Genomic DNA, 18,290 nt, shown 5'->3' with positions numbered 1-18,290 from the left:
ATGCTCAGATATGTATCTTGCTTAAAGCTATAAATGGCATATAAAAAACTTTATATTCCAAAGTCTTTTATCTAATTCTCTATATAAAATAATTTGTCATGACACCTAATTAACAAGACAGTAAATGGACTCTTTGTAAACACTGAGTTAGTTATTCCAACTTCTTCCCTGATGCTTTGCCTTCAACAAAACTGCTGTAGCAGGACTCCTGGGCTGGCTTAACATAATGTAACAATATGAGTTCATGTACCCTAATTTTGTATAAGGGGAGAAGGAATGGAGAAGGAAGGTGTCCACGGAGCACTTAAACAGCATACTTGGGCAGTAAGAAAAAGAAAATGAAAAAGGCATTTAATAGGCTTTCCCTTGAGTTTCTCTGCTCAACAAAATAAAATACAAAATCTTGTTCAAGCACCCCTTTATTGCACCTTGCCCATATTCTTCAAAATTAGAATTAAAACAGTGGTATACAACTAATCCAAAAAGAACCCACTGTATTCTTTTTCAAAGGACCTTAAGACCTGCAAATGAACAAATAAAAAACCCAAAGAAAGAAAAGAAAAGGAAAGAAGACTGGAGGACACAATTCTGTTTCTTAAAGCATCATTGACTAGAGGCATAGGCTCTGCAAGAACACAGCCCTCTGAGCCATCCTCAGTGTGGTCCCCACACCAGCAGCACTTGCATCACAGGAACTTGTAAATGCAAATTCTCAAGTTCATCCCAGACGTTTTGAATTGGACACCCTGGGCAGTGTCTTTCAACAAGCCTACCAGGTGACTGTGATCCACACTGAAGTCTGTGATCCAGACTGAAGTCTGGGGACCAGTGCTTTAGGGGGACTGTTACACAGGCTGTTGTGAACACGGAAGTGGATGACATGAATGCGGGGAGTGAGGAGTTTATGAGTAGGGACAGTATTTGCAGTAGGATCACCACAGCAGATGGCTGAGAGCCATACAACCTCGAGGAGTGAGGGAAGAAGAGGACAAGACCACTGGGGCAGAGGAGGATGAAGGAACTGCGAGGCCAGAATGCTGGCAGGTATCCTATAAGGATACTGAAATCAACAAAATCATTTTCCTTTAAGATATCCTCTCAAGGGTACAATTGAAACATTTTGAGGTGCTTCTGCCCTACCCATTTTTTATGATTTTCCCTGAAATATGATTTAGTAAAGATAAATTTGAAACTATAATTCTTATTTTAGTAAGATTCCATTTACCAGTTTTCCAGCTTTAGAAAGCACTCTTCTTTCTAAAACCCTTCTAATATTATGTAAAATATTTTAAAAAGCCATTCCATTAATTATTATAACTTTATAGATAAATGTTGGCTTATACCTTTTCCTTCTTATCTGATGCTCCTACATATTTATTTTTAAAAGTGAAGAATTAAATGTGTATTTAAAAATGCTCATCACTAATACAAAAAATAAATGAGTAGAGCCAATACCTATTTACCTTTGTTACGAAGGGAAGGAAAATCATTCTTCTTGAACCTTAATTTAAATCTTAGGTATCTTAAATGCACCAATCCAGCTGTCCTAAGAATTCTGTTATATAGACAATCATTTTACATGCTCAGTTTTGCTATTAAACAAAACCAGGCTAGAGCCTGGTTTCTGTCCACTTGCAAATTCTGCTCAGTATGCTTTTACACTCCACACTGCTATATTTCCTACTCTTATTTATGCAGACGTTGTTGTCAAATTAAAAACAGCATAAAAAAATAAAAACAGCATTAAAACTGAGACTAGCATTTCATAATAATTTGGACATCCTTCAAAAAGTGGCAAAACTAGGGACTTGGGTGGCTCAGTCATTAAGCATCTGCCTTCAGATCAGGTCATGATCCCAGGATCCTGGGATTGAGCTCCATATCAGGCTTCCTTCTCTGTGGGAAACCTGCCTCTCCCTCTCCCTCTCTCACTCCCCCTGCTTGTGCTCCCTCTCTCACTGTGTTTCTGCCAAACAAATAAATAACCAAAAAACTCCCCAAAATTGGCAAAATTTTAAGCCTTATGTAATATTCTCTAACAAATTCCAGATTGCTTTAGGATTTTACTTTCATTTTATTTGTGTAATGTTGGCATTCATGATGATCTAAAGTGTATCATTATAATTGTACATTAATAATACTATTTATATATTGAGTACATATTGTCATCTGTCTCTTCTAAATTCTTTTTTTATTAAGAACACCACTCTTTCTAAGTTATAATGATTGAACTCATAAAAGTTTTAAAACTTTTTAAGTTTTAAAGGATATATTACATACAGCTGATCTGAGAAGTATACAAAAATAAAAGTTTCTAGCACAAGGTTAATTCTTCCATTTCCTTAAAAAGTTCCTTTTAAATGGCTATGGCAGTAAATGCTAACTGCATTTCAAAAGCGATCCTCCATTTTTTCTTGAAGACAGAACACGTTGAATTTTATTTGGACAAATGGCCCCCAAGCTAAAACCACATTTCCCAACATTCCTTGCAGCGAGGACGGCCAATGAAACTAAGAATCTGGTCAAAAGGATGTGTATAGAAATGATGTGTTCACATCCTTAAAAGGGAATGCCTTGACTTTGTTTTCCTCTTTCTGTAGGAAACACAGAGGGCAGGTACTGTTTATCATGTGGGTAACATACCTGGCAACAGAAGGCCAGTGGGAGGTAACAAGGAAACTGGTCTGAACATACACATGGAGAAGACACAGACTACCCATAGAGCACCTACTGACCTGAACTTTTACTTCAGAGAGACAAAAACCATCTACCTTGATTAAGACACTGTTATTTTTTGGTGCTTGACAAAGCAAAATAACCAATATCTTACTTAATATGATGACTGTGAAAGATGCCTATGTCCCACTGAAACAACCTTAATAAAGTTGACCAAGTATAGTCCCAGGCCAGCAAAACACATTACAAAACAACAACAACAACAACAAAAGCAAAAAAAAAACCAAGAACAGCATGGTGGAGCCCCTCCTTTCACACTCATCATAACTTGCTCACCTCACACCTTGTTTGCTTTCTTGAACCACATTTATTGTGGATTCCTCCAACCATCCTCTGTCTAGCTGCACAAGCCTTATAAACAATTGGGTTTCTTTCATCCTCTGTCCTTAGTTTTTCTGTGTGGATACTTTAGTCTCTTCCTTTTTCGACTCTATAATGACACCAATGTCCTTCCAGGTACCATGTATGGTCTCACCCAACCACTAGGTCCTTGCTTTCTGAACCTGCCCCTTCATCAGTGCCCAAGCTGACAGGTCTAGCCAGAGAGGTAGGACAGGAATGTATGGTCACACTAGGCATCAGGACTAGTCTCAATTTTAAAAGTACAAAGTAAAATCACCTTACTTCAGAATGTTCTGACTTACAGAGCTATAAAACTAACCACACACACATGCACACATATTTACCAACATATTTACACACATATCTACCAACACACAAACATATATACAAGTATGTGTACAAACTACATACTGACTAGCAATATCATAAGATCAAATGTTTCAATCTGTGTGCATAGTTTCCCTTGAGGATCTTCACTGTAAGCTGCCCTCACATAGTAGTTATGATTCCAACAAATACCTAACTTGAAATATACATACATACATACATATATATATGTTACTTATACCATATGTTCCATTGAATGTTCCTAACAATCAAAAATATATCAGATTGTTTTGTATGTGTGTGTGTGTTCTTGCAAATTTATTAACGTCATTGCATTGCCACTTGCTCATAGGAAAACATGTATTCTAAAAACATATCAGAATTTACAAAGGTTTATCATTTAAGCCAAGGGTTATGCTTGTTAGTGTTTTCAAGTAGAGTTATCAAGAAGTGACAGGAATTGTAATTAAACTAATAAATTATAACAACATAGCATAATGGTTAAGAACACACCTCTTAAAGCCAGACTTCCTGGGTTTCAATCCCAGCTCTACTAACTATCAGCTATCAGCTAGATAGGTGACTTTGAGAAAGTATATAATCTCTTTGTGCCTCACTCTCCTCTTCTGAAAAATGGGAGTAATGATAACAGAACATTCCTGATAGGGCTGCATTGAGAACTAAATGAATTAGTATTTATAATGTATTTAAAATAGTACCTGGCACAAAGTTAAGTTCTATAAAATAAACAAAGGAATCTTTTTATAAAGAAATAAGTTGATTATATTTATAGCCTACCTTAGGCTATAAATTCTGTCTATTCAATCATTGCATGTATTAAATTATGAAATAATTATTTTATATACTGAATTCTTAAGAGAAGGAAGAGAAAAAACAGAGGAGAAATGAAAAAAAAATCAACAGGTTTATGGGTTGTTTTTTTTTTCTTGTGCTTGTCTCTGAAGGTGACCTTTTGGGGAAAACGTATGTTATTTGTTCTCTGAGCTGTGTATGATTAGTTTCTTCATCATACACAGACAAATTAGAAAGGCTGCTGTGGTGCCAGAAATCATCCGTTAAACAAAGTCAAAATTAATGATAAAATTGAGTTCCCTTTGTGTTTGATTTTCATCTATCTGCACTCAATTATAAACGAGCTACCAAAGAACGCTACCCATTAGCTGTTAATTCATAATGACTTCAGAAAGCAATCCCTATACTGCCAGTGATATCTCACTAATGACCTCCTAGTCTGCAGGGCTTTAGCTTGAAAACGAAAAGGGAAAACAAAACTATGTACTCCAAGTCACTCCTTATCCCGCCACGGAAAACTCCAGTGCTTAACATAAGCAAGCTGTAATAAGATTGCATCTATCTATCTAAAAAGGATTTGAGCCATTTTTTTCTTTCATCATAATTTATTGTAGCTTAAGCAAAATAGACCCAGATATAGTAACAGAGCATTCCATATTTCTATTTCATTGTGCCAAGAGTAAATACTCGTCAAGGTTAGAGAAAGTTTTCAATGAGGAAAATGTCTAAAACAGATGATATGTGTCTCGCCCATAGAGAAATAACATACAATTACTAATTTGGGATAGGAAAAGAGTGACATCATCCCATAATTGGACTTGTCTTTCTTCATAGTACTCATCTAAATATTCTGACCTCTGGCACATTCCACAGTAAATCCATTTCACAGCCTCCTAACTAAGGTTCTAAACTATAAGGAAAAAGATTTATGTCCCATTTATTTACTCATAGGTAATGTAAAGGAATATTAAAACAAATTTGGGTCTTGGTTGGAAGTAATTTCAAGATCTATTCACAGATTTATATTCATTTAATTTATATTCTTAGCTTCCAAAAACAGGGGAAAAAACTTGTAATTTAAAACATATGTAATATAATATTTAAAAATAAAATGAGAAAGAAAAACCAACAGTTATAATGAAAATAGAAGACGAAAAGGGCTGGAGGGCAAGGAGATGAGATAATGGTATAGGGCTCTGGAGTTGGATGGTTATTGCAATTGTACATTTCACTTAGCCTTAAGTTTTCTGACAGACAAGAGAAAAGGAATAATCATGAGATAAAATAAGCATTTTGAATCTTTAGGAGAAAGACAAACTTTTTCTCTAATGCTGAGCTCTCTAAACAGTAACTCATAAGGATCTTTCTACTAACACAGAAAATGCTAAAGACTCATTAAAGCTAGCTATGATTTCCAGATTCTAATATTTGTTCATTTGTTTTTAACTCTGGTTTCAATAGGATTCCCATAGATAACAGTTCTATAGGTCAAAGATGCCTAAACTCAAAGAATAGAATTTAAAGTTACTGACATACAACTTTATAATCACTTTCTGTATAATGTGCGTATACAAAAATACTTCTAACAGCAGCAAATGGACTTACCTGATGGTCTCTATCCATTTCATCTATTTAGTCAATAAACATCTATTGAGTAGCTTCTATCAGACATTATTAGGTCCCAGAGACACAAGGATGACCAAGACATTGACCATGTCCTTAAAAAGTTTAGCCTAAAACTACGTATCATCACAGTGAATGAGGAGGGAACAGGCTCCAGAAAGGTTTGTGGCAGAAGGGATATTTGGTTAATGGAAAGTAGAGTTTGACATTATGGAAAACTTCAACAAAAATAAATAGCACATGAACTCTGTATCAAAGACTAGGGGTGCACCTGGGTGGCTCAGTGGGTTAAAGCCTCTGCCTTTCACTCAGGTCACGATCCCAAGGTCCTGGGATCAAGCCCTGCATCGGGCTCTCTGCTTGGCGGGGAGCCTGCTTTCTCCTCTCTCTCTCTACCTGCCTCTCTGCCTACTTGTGATCTCTGTCTGTCAAATAAATAAATACAATCTTAAAAAAAAAAAAAAAAGGCTAGGAGTTTATGAGCCTGCAGCAAGGGAAAGCCATTCCGTGTAGACAGGAAGCTGCCTTTGCATTTGCTGAAACACAATTAGAATGACATTTGAACAACTGCCAAGTACTTTGGTGTGGACTGTATACCTCATTGTTATGGACTGAATGTCTGTGTCCCCCTTGCTCCAAATTCATATGTTAAAAAGCTAACAGTGCCCCCCCACCCCCGCTGCAATGTCATGGTATTAGATGGCAGGGAGTACAGGAGGTAATGAAGATTCCAGAAGGTCAAGAGGGTAGAGCGCTCATGAATGGGATTAGTGTCTTTATAAGAGTCTAAGAGCTTGCTTCCTCTCTCTGCTCTTCATCATATGAGAAGCTGCCAATGAGAAGTTGACAGTCTGTAACCCAAAGAGGGCCATGACCAGAATTCTACTATGCCGACACCCTGATCTCAGACTTCTAGCTTCCAGAACTTTAATAAATTTTTGTTGTCTGTAAGGCTATCCATCTACAATACTTTGTTATAGCATCCCAAATAGACTGAGTGAAGGATAAAGACAAAGTTGGAGAGGAATCCAGAGGCCAGGGCATGGAGGGCTTTGTATGCCAAGCTAAGAGTGCAGAATTTAAACTAGGGGCCAGTGTTGTTCAATTTTTCAAAACAGAAAAAATATTTAAACACAGTCATTCATGGGAGGCCAGTATAAAACAGGGAAAGGATCTCCTTATTTCAAGTGAGTGCTGGAGAATCCAAAACCTTACCAGGTCAGCTTCTTGACACACAATATGAAAATCCTATAACCAAATCAGAGGTTGGGAGAGTTCATCACAAAGGTTTAAAGCAGATGCATAACATGAGCAGATTTCAAATCTTAGAATGATAACTGTGGAGCTATAATAGGAAAATGGACTAGGGCATTTTAGGAGTAGAATTTAGTGATTCATCATGTATATATAACACCTAGTGCTCAACACAAGTGCCTTTCTTAATTCCCATCACCCATTTAGCCCCTCTCCCCCCCTGCCCATTTCCCCTCCAGAAACTCTCAGTTTGTTCTCTACAGTTATTAGAGTCTCTTACGGTTTGCTTCCCTCTCTTTTTTATTTCTCTCCTTCCCCTATGTTCATCTAAACAAATTTGAATCTAGTTATCTATAACACGTAAACCTCAATCCTAGACAAAATGTAAAAAAATAAAATCTCAAGCCCTTGCTGAAAGAATTTCTATAGTAATGTGCCTAGGAAAAGAAAGTGTTAACAAATTAACTACAAAAACAATGATTTATGACAAGTTTGAGTTGGCAGGTGGTACACAGCAAAAGGATATATTTTTTCCAATAACATAACTAGAAATGATCCCTCAGAAACTGCAGAAGATTGAGACCCTACCATAGACCTTGGACACAGTAAAACTCATTTGTACATTTATATGAAATACTGACATAAATGTATGGTTTAAGTGATTTATAATGGTAAATAAGATTTACGTTGCTTCACTCACAGGTCTTAAGTTTGAAAGTACCATTATCCAGTTATTTGTACTATTTTCTTTTATTTAATTAAGATAGTGAGAGTAGGAGAGGATAAAAACCAATGAATGGGAAGTGAATATGGAAAGAGCACAAGTACATGATAGCAGATTCTTCTTTTCAGGACTCTCTACCCTATAAGAGAAAAAGAACATTCAGAGTCCATTAACAGTAGCTAACTTTTGTTAATTGAAAATAAGACTACTTTTACATGCTTTAGAAGAGAGAGTATGAATATATTTGAGGAGAACAATGAGATCATTAAGGGTCAAAGTCCTAAGGAATAAAAGGAAGAAAACATAGGTTAAAGAATAAGTTGGTCATTATAAAAATTACTGAGGTTTCAAGAAATGAAGGATTTTTTTAAAACGTAGAATTAAAGAAAAAAAAACACAATAAGTTTAGCAATTATGTTGTCCTGCACATTTTCATAGTAAAATTTCCTCAATGAGATTCACTATTTTTTTTTTAGTCTCCCTATATATGATATCCTCCTAAGTCAAATTGGCCACTGTCTCCTATGTAGAATTGTTAATTCCTGTTCAATCTTGCTTGACTTTATATTCTTTTATTCCCTAATTGACCCCTGACAACCTTTTCATTAATCTACATCTATTAACTCCCACAAGACCAAGCTTAAAATGCATCTCTTCCCATAATCATTCCCTGACTAACTATTAAACCTATGACCTTTATTCTTCTCCATCTGTCTACTTCCCCAAGAATCTGTCTCTAATTCCTTGTTCTTTCTCTCCCTCATCTTCTCTCTTGGGTTCCTTCTTGTCCCCATCAATACATGGTCAAAAGTAAAGAGAACTAAATCACTAACAAATAAAAAAAGGGAAAAAAACACATATTCTGAAAAATATAAGATTCTTTCTCTACTTTCTTCCCAGCCACAGAATGCTCAAGCAACTCATTTGTTTATGGGGAGTTTTCTCCAAATGGACAATAAATTCAAAGTTCAGGCATTTTATCATTTATTTCTTCACATACATCTGGGAAGACAGTATAATACGTCAAGTGCAGAAAGTATAAAATTAAATATATGTTAACTGAGATATTAAGAAAGAAAAAGAGCAAAATTTGATAAAGAAATTAATGTGAAGAAAACTCAAAGTAGAACCACTCCAACTTTCTACCTCACCCACCCTCTCTAGGCAGAGTTACTCTTTGGACGGGCAAATAGACTCCTTTGGAAATGTACATATTTATTTTGTGTTTTCTATCAACATTTTTAGAGAACTTCAGGAAAAAAAAAGAAAAGAAAAATGAATCAATTAACAAGCCCTTTATTCTCATCTACAGAGGAAGACCATTTGCTGGTATGCTATTTAGGTTTATTAACATTCGTATTGTATTTTGCAAACACAAAGAATTATAATCTCTGTGGTAAGGGAAGGAGCATCTAATTCTAACTATGCATTTTCTCACAAATTAGATGTTTCAGGGTCTTAAAGGTTGATTAAGCTGAACCAGGTAACAAATGAAGTGAGTAGAGGATTTTCTGTGGGTCATACAGAAGAAAATCTTTATCACATATAATAATATGTAAAGACATCACAAGCAAGAAATAATCAGTTTGGCCAAAATCTTATAATCATGGCATACGATGAGAATATAATGACCTAACTGAGGCCCCAGAAAGTTTAAAACATTCTTCTATCCAGTAGATGTACTTTTTTCTTCCTCCACTTAAAGAAGGGTGTTAAGAAGTTGAGGGAAACTGGAAGGGGAGATGAACCATGAGAGACTATGGACTCTGAAAAACAACCAGAGGGTTATGAAGGGGCGGCGGGGGGGTGGGGGGGGTGGGAGGTTGAGGAACCAGGTGGTGGGTAATAGGGAGGGCACGTACTGCATGGAGCACTGGGTGTGATGCCAAAACAATGAACACTGTTATGCTGTAAATAAACAAATAAAAATAAATAAATGTAAAAAAAAAAAAAAAAAGAAGAAGTATGAATTAAAAATGACAAGCCTGGGCGCCTGGGTGGCTCAGCGGTTTAAAGCCTCTGCCTTCAGCTCAGGTCATGATCTCAGGGTCCTGGGATTGAGCCCCGCATCGGGCTCTCTGCTCAGCAGGGAGCCTGCTTCCTCCTCTCTCTCTCTGCCTGCCTCTCTGCCTACTTGTAATCTCTGTCTGTCAAATAAATAAATAAATCTTTAAAAAATAAAATAAAATAAAATAAAAATAAAAATGACAAGCCTAACAAATGTCTGTTAAAATAACAGCAAAGCAATACAAACAGTATTGACAGAAAAGGAGTCAGTAAGAGACCAGAAATTTCAACAAATGTTTGGAAGACAGAAAGTAGCTGAAATGAGAAGGAACCAAGGCAAAAATTAAAACTGGATTTTGCCGAGGAAGAATCTGAAGAGAGCTGGTCAATTTGCTTCACAGCACCACGAGGAGACTCGGCATCTGTAGGCTCCTAATACTGTGGAAGAAGGTCTGTGAAACAAGGGGACTGTGTTAAACAAGGGGACTGTGGGCTCTGGAGCACACCTTCTCCCTTGCCTATACAGATAAATGTTTATCTCTCCAGAACACCACCTCTTACCCCTCAAACAGGAGATGAGAAGTTGATGCTCTAAAAAACAATGAACTAGGAAGTCCAGAGACAATGGGAATATTAGATGACAGAGGTGACTCACAGGATTGAAAGTATTGGGATTAAGTGTCTTAGTGTCACCTCTCACAGTGGAACCCTCCTCCACTTTCCCTGTCCTTATCCATGAATGCCAGTAGCCAGATATAAAGTCCTCCTGTCCACACCCTTCCACCCACAGCCTGTAGGGGACAGGAAGATTCAACTGGAAAGATCTCAAAGAAAAACCTTCAGTTATTGTGACCAATTTAAAGCTTTCACTTTCTGACTCCCAATAGTGAAGCTCACCAGGAATAAGACCCTGTATATACGCACATGATTTTCAAATACTTTTTCCTACCTCATTTTTTTTTTCTTTTAAGAATTTATTTATTTGACAGACAGAGATCACAAGTAGGCAGGCAGGGAGAGAGTGAGAGGGAAGCAGGCTCCCTACTGAGCAGAGAAACTGATGCGGGGCTCGATCCCAAGACCCTAGGATTTTGACAAGGGCCAAAGGCAGAGGCTTTAACCCACTGAGCCACCCAGGTGCCCCCTACCTCATTCTAAAATAAGACCATATAGCCATGAATCATGAGGCCTTTGAAAACAGCACGCAGAATGAAAGACAGAGACTAAAAGAAACAGAAGAAAATAAAATCTGAGAAAAAGAAAATGAGAGGAGGAGGTCAGGAGTAAGAAGCAAATGTGGGGAAAGAAAATAAAACATCTATAATAATTACAAAAGATAAAAGTATCTTTGGGCATTTAACAATGACAGAATGTATGCAAAAGGAGAGAACAAAAGCATGTTATTAGAAATGTTAGGGAAAAGGGGGGGTGCTAGGTGGCTCAGTGGTTAAGTGCCTGCCTTCGGTTCAGGTCATGATCCCAGAGTCCTGGGACAGAGCTCCACTGCAGATCTCTCCTCAGGCGGGGTGCCTGCTTCTCCCTCTCTCTCTGCCTGCCACTCCCCCTGCTTGTGATCTCTCTCTCTGTCAAATAAATAAATAAAATCTTTTAAAAATGTAAAAAAATGTTAAAAATGTGATTATTAAAGTGAAATTGGTTGGAAAACAAAGTTATTTTTTTTTAAGATTTTATTTATTTATTTGACAGATAGAGATCACAAGTAGGGAGAGAGGCAGGCAGAGAGAGAGAGGGGAAAGCAGGCTCCCTGCCGAGCAGAGAGCCCGATGCCGGGCTCAATCCCAGGACCCTGGGATCATGACCTGAGCGAAAGGCAGAGGCTTTAACCCACTGAGCCACCCAGGCGCCCCAAACAAAGTTATTTCTTAAAGCAGAACAGAAAGTCAAAATGATGGGCAACTTGAGAGAAAAAGATAAGAAAACTTAAGAGATTCAATATCCAGATATTAGAAATTCCCGAAACAGTGAACAAAGAATCTGGGGACAAGAAAATTGGCAGAGAAATAAGACAAGAAAATATTTCAGAAATGAAGGATAAAGTGCTTAAGAGATTTACCTTCTTCTTCTTCTTCTTCCTCCCCCATCCCCCCAAGGGTTTTAGGAGCTATATGCCAGCAACTGGGACAAAGACCAAGTACAAATGCCTCACTGTGTCAGAGAAATAATTTACATAACGTGACATTCACCCTTTCAAAATATCCCATGGATTTTAGTATGGTTCACAAGGTTGCATGGCATGCAAACATCACCATGATCTAATTCCAGAACATTTTCATCACATTAAGAGGAAACCCTATGCTCATTAGCAGTCATTCCCCATCCCCTCCCAGCTCTTGGCAACCACTAATCTACTTTCTTTTCTCTACGGATTTGTCTATTCTGGATGCTCATAAAAATAAAACCATACAAACTTTGGTTTTTATGACTGACTTCCTTCACTGAGCACAGGTTTTCAAGGTTCATCCACAATGTGTCATGTATCAGTACTTCACCTGTTTATATGGCCAAATAGTATTCCACTGTATGGGTTTCCCACACTTTGTCTGTGGATAGGTTGATGGACATTGGGGCTGTTTCTACTTTTTGGCTATTATGAATAATGCTGCTATGAACATTCATGTACAAATGAGATTTACCATCTTAAGCAAATATTCTGATACTAATTTTTCAATATGCCACATCGCTGCCCCCAAATTACTCAATGGCAACCTTCTGCCTCACAATCTCATTCCAGATTTCAATTAGTAGTTTTACTTTACTTAACAAATCTGGTATTTTACCCCCTAAAACCCAAACTCTTTTTACAAATTACTTATCTCCTTTCTATTCTCAGGGAAGGTCACTTCCATACTCTCCTCAGCTCCCTGAAAATTGGGGATAATGGTTTCCACACACAAAAAAGTAAAGACAAATATGGTATAAAGTGAGTTGCTAAACCTGTGACTCCGGTTTTATTTCCTCCCTATCACTTCTTCTCCCTCTTTTCTCTGTGAACCCTAAGCCTACAGGAGGATATTATAACGTAAGAGTGTGGACTTAGCTGTCAGACAAGACTTAATTCAAGTCCACAGATAAGTGCACTCATGTACGAAATAAAAAATATAATAACAATACCTTCTCTCATAGCATTGCCATCAGAATAAAGTTAAATATAAATGTAAACCAATCTCTATTTTTATTTTTTCACTGTGTCTTAGAATCTAAGAAAATTGCAAATGTAGGTATTGGGTTCTGCGTCCCTTTTCTACCTATTGATTGTATAACATTGCAATATAATTAGAAAAGCAATGTGGTCTGGTCTGAACTGTGCTCCCCTCCAAACTCACATGTTGGAGCCCTAACCCCCACTGTGATAGTATTGAAAGATAGAGCATTTGGGAGATAATTAGGTTTAAATGAGGTCATGGCATGGGGTCCTGATGATGGGATTAAAGCCATGTGAGGACACAGCAAGAAGGCAGTCATATGCAAGCCAGGAAAAGAGCTTTCACCATAACCCAACTATGCTGACTACTCTTGAACTTCCCACCTCCAGAACTGTGAGAAAATAAATTTCTGTTGCCTAAGTGACCCACTGTATAGAATTTCATTATAATATCCCGAGATGACTGACACATGAATCCACTAAAACTTTTAAAGGTCTGGTATCAAGAAACCTCTGTTCCAGTCCATTTTGTTGCTGACTGGCAAGGAAAAGTTAAAATACACAAACATCCTAAAGACTAAAAAGAAGACAATTCCCACTGTCCTTGGAAGTCACTTGGGTATTAGTAAGAATGAGAAAAGAAAATGGGAATCAGAAGAAAAGAAAAAGAATTCTTCACAGTTTGCCTCCAACCCACCTTACAGATTTACTCTCCCCGATCTCTTACTTTTCTTGACCGGAGGTCTTTACTGACCTCCTGAGCTACATTTTATGAGTTAGGACAGATTGACTTCTTACCTAGATCTCTGCCCCACGATGCTGACCCACATGGACCATATTCCCTAGAAAACTGGGTTCTCTTTGGCTTTGGCCCAGGTACAGCCCCAGCAAGTGGTCAGAGAAAAGTGGTCAGAGAAAAGGAGAAGAGTAAGAGATAAGATCATTTGTTTCCTTATTTCCCTGGTTCCTTCCCTGCAAGGTTGACATAAATTAACTATTTCTCTCACCAGAGCTCAGTGATTCATTCAAGATGGCCAACTCTTCCTCTCTCTTGAGTTCTAGCAATTGATCCCTGTTCCCTGTGGCCTATACAAGGTAACAATTTGGGTGCTACTAGGCCCCCTCACCCACCCTCCTTTGAACTCTTTAATGGATCCCCTGCATGCTCAACTTTGAAAACAGACTTTTAGAAAAACAAACAAATGGACAAACAAAAAACATTGTTCAAACTGCCCTATTTCTATGTGCATGTGTGTGTGCGTGTGTGCCATTTGCTTCCTTTTGGGACATTAATCAACACACACATTTTTATTCATGTAGTACTCTCATGAATTCTTCTTCCCTCCAACTCTCTGGTCACCTTCTAAACATGTTACCAAGTGTGCTTGAATGTTCCTGCCCCTCTGTTACCTCCCTTGTTACCATGACAGAACAAATAAACTGTCCACTAATATTTTGCTCTAACAACACTTTATTTTAAAAGCACACATGGTCCACATATATATTACAATTCAATACAAGCATCACAGATCAAGGACAGCAACTGACATACAACACTCAATAATTATGTTAAATTTCTATGAAACAACTTGAGAAGGTTTTTTTTTAAAATATAACAATGCTATTAAAGATGTATATTTTAAAATAATGAATAATGACAACACAATTACCTTTAGATACATTAGTTTGGCTAAGTATCCAGGAAGAAAAAGTATTAAAGCTTGAATAAATATGTCTCATTTTCCTTCAGGAATGTAGTCTTCTTTCTTTAAATTTCTATAGTATTGAATGTTTAATTCACCTTACTATAGTGTTTTTTTAAATATGTTCTATTTGGTATAATAACATAAAAAAGGAGACATTTATATGACCACATAAGCAGTGAGGTATTTTCTTCCACAAATTATTCAATTGAAAATGTTTTACAGAGAAAACAAAGCTATTATCTCAATGGTAGATAACATTTCTTTTTTTGTCAGTGGTTACCAGATAATTCATAAGAGAAATATCCTCAGGTGAGTTAAAAGGTCAATCCCTTGTGAACTGAAATAAATTTTCAAGTTCAATTTAAAATAAGATTTTTAATTACCGAGATAGACTATCTAGGGATAACTTCAAATCGAAAGGCCAAAAATCTCAAGTTAGTTGTTATTTTTTTTATAAAGAATTTAACCCCTCCCTCAAAGAAAATCTGATACATTATTTCCCATAAATGAAAAATTAATGATATCACCATATTAATAGCATCTAAATGTTTCCTCAACATTTGAAATATCTAAACACTATGAATAATATTTTGGGCCTAAATTTCTAGTTATTTAACCTCACAGAAATTTTTAGAGAATAATAATGAAGAATGATTATACAACAGTTTACTTGATACTAAACACTCATTTTATGTTAGACATTGATTTTCAAAGTCAAGTGAAAGAAAAGCTACTTTTTTTTTTTAAATCATAGGATCATTTCATCTCATCTAAGTCAAATTTTTAAAAGAAATATAACATAGTGTACAAAACATCTTAATCTGTTTGGGCTGCTACAGCAAATACTACAGACTGGATGGCTTACACCCAACAGAAATCTAATTCTCGCAGTTCTGGAAATTGGAAGTTTGAGATCAGGACCAACCTGGTTGGGGAAGGGCCCTCTTCAGGACTGCAGATTCTTCTTCCTGTATCTTCACGTGACGGAAGGACTAGGGATCTCTCTGGAGCCCCTTTTATAAAGGCACTAATCCCAATCAGAGGGCTATACCTTGGTGACTTAAGCACCTCCAAACCCCCTCCCACTAGCAACATCACATCAAGCATTAGGATTTCAACACACCTTTTTTTTGGAGAATACAAATATTCAGATCATAGCAGAAAGTATAAAGGACTTGGAGTTGGATGGGAGAGGCAAATGTTTATCATTATTCCCTGTATATATCAATAATCATTCATTCCTGGTGATCACTTTCCCCCTATATAAAAACAACCTGTGAAAATTTAATCACCATTTAACACAAGTTGGTAAGGTGTCAGAGCTCATAAATTTTTCTAATTTAAGATGGCAAACAAATTTTAAAGGGTAAAAAAAAAAATTTTTTTTTAATTAGTAAGTTTAGTTTAAAAACAAAAAACATCCACGTCGTCGCAAATGGAAGAATGAATACTGTTACACTGAAAAAATAAATAAAATGGTAAAAACAAAAAACAAAACAGAACAAATGGCCATAAGGCCTAAAGAGGAGGCGCCTAGGTGGCTCAGTCGTTAAACATCTGCCTTTATCTCAGGTCATGATCCCAGGGTCCTGGATCCAGCTGCACATCAAGCTCCCTGCTTAGCAAAGAGCCTACTTATCCCTCTCCCACTCCCCCTGCTTGTGTACCGTCCCTCCCCCGCCCCTGGCCCTGTCTTAAATAAATAAATAAAATCTTTAAAAATAAACAAAGCAAAAAAGAAAGAAAGCAGTATGAGAACAGTTGCCTTGCCTCACAGGTTCCTAAAATCTGGTCACATAAACTACAGAAGAATCAAGTTCTTTGGCTTATTCTATCAAAGACTGGCCTAAAAATGGCATTAATAGTTGATAAATACTTCTCGAGTGTCTACTCTGTGCCAAGCCCTGCTCTAAGAATTGAGAATAGACAATATTAGGAAACAAAACAGGATAGGCCCCTGATCTCATGGAGTTTATACTAACTTGGAAAGGTATTACTTATATTAAACATAAATCCCTCTTATTGTATACTGTAGCTATTTTTTTGTCATATTCACAATAAATTAAGAGCCTTGGCTGCCGTCCCATGTCAAAATGTGTCTTTATTCCAGACAATATGCTCTTCTGGTAACTATATTATGTGTGGCAGTATTTCAGTCATTCTCTGATATATGTAAAATTTCATTATTTATAAAACAAAATAAAACAAGAGACCTGCAAAACAACCATACAAATACAATACATTTTGGTTTTATTTTAAGTAACTCAGTTAAAAATGTTATACAACAAATACCAATGAAAATAATAATTCAGTCACAGGATTTATCATGATAAATGCTTTGAATATAATCATTATGTTCAAAAGAGGGAAAGAAATAAGGAGACACGGAAATATTACATAATTTTATGAGCACTAGATAAAATCAAGTAAATGTTAGAGGATTTAGATAACCTTTCATATAATCAAATGCCTGAAATCTATAAACCAGGCTGTTGGACCCATCCTTCAAGCCTCCCTTGAGGAGACAAGAGAGGCTGCTATATGGGCTCTGTAAACCCTGAACACAGAAACATATGGTTAGCCAAAGCAGAGGGCATGTGAAGCACACTCAGCCTTCCTCTGACAGGAAGGCCCCGAGGTAATCCAAGCAGGCTTAATTTAACATGAGACTCTTAATGTTAAAGACCAGAAAGAAGAATAACCAGGAAAATCATGTCCCTAAAATGCATGGTTCTCCAACGCACAATTGCCCATTTATGTAACTCATCACAAAATCAATTTTTTTTAAGACTTTATTTATTTGAGAGAGAGAAACAGAGAGAGCACACACAGAGGGCATGCAGAGTGGCAGAGGGAGGAGAAGCAGACTCCCCAGTGAGTAGGGAGTCAGACATGGGGCTCAATCCCAGGGTCTTGGGATCATGACCTGAGCTGAGGACAGACACTTAACTGACTAAGCCACCCAGGTGCCCCCACAAAACCAATTTTATCGAGACTCTCTTTATAGATAAAAATTCTCTCCACATTTGCTGATTTGAAGATAGGTTTCATTTTTCTATTAAACTGTGTGTTTTTCAAGCTAGACTTCTGCAATTACTCAATCCCTCCTTACATAAAGTTTCCAAAGTTATTAATACAATTAATAAGTTCAGTACCTTACCAACAGTCCCAATATAACACAATTTATTAATGATGTCTCTTAAATTTTTCTCTGTTTAAACATTTGACTATTTTTCCCATAATTATCATGTATCAGTTTATATTCTAATATTTTAAATCAAACTTTGAAAATGAAACAAAAAGAAAACAAGTTCATATCAAAACAGGAAGGTAAAAAGTACCTTTAATTTGGATCCATGAGGTACAAGTAGAGATTTATTCTTCTTTGGTGGGATATAAAGCTCCCACTTTCCATAATCCAGTTTTTTATATGGGTACGAAAATGGATTCCAATCATCTAAAAAAATAAAGAAGATTAGTTAACAATAGCATGGTATGACTAATACTTCATGAATTTCAAGCAAAGCATAATATGTTGCCTTCTTGTACAGAATCAAATTGCCTAAAAAATGTTAAGTTTTCTAGGGTGTTAAGT

The 18,290-nt window shown here is 36.7% G+C and overlaps 1 protein-coding gene across 1 annotated transcript in view; it reads right to left on the bottom strand.

Annotated features, from left to right (window-relative positions):
- The window catches only part of GBE1 (1,4-alpha-glucan branching enzyme 1), a 287,252-nt gene that overhangs the window by 171,395 nt on the left and 97,567 nt on the right, over nt 1-18,290 (bottom strand). The window contains exon 3 of the mRNA XM_046002591.1: nt 18,037-18,152. Within this exon, the coding sequence (XP_045858547.1) occupies nt 18,037-18,152 (116 nt within the window). The remainder of the gene's footprint in view (nt 1-18,036; nt 18,153-18,290) is intronic.

Source organism: Meles meles, chromosome 4, assembly GCF_922984935.1.
Source record: "Meles meles chromosome 4, mMelMel3.1 paternal haplotype, whole genome shotgun sequence".
NCBI lineage: Eukaryota > Metazoa > Chordata > Mammalia > Carnivora > Mustelidae > Meles > Meles meles.
Note: the sequence above shows the minus strand (reverse complement) of the source record. Positions and strands in the feature narration are given on the sequence as shown.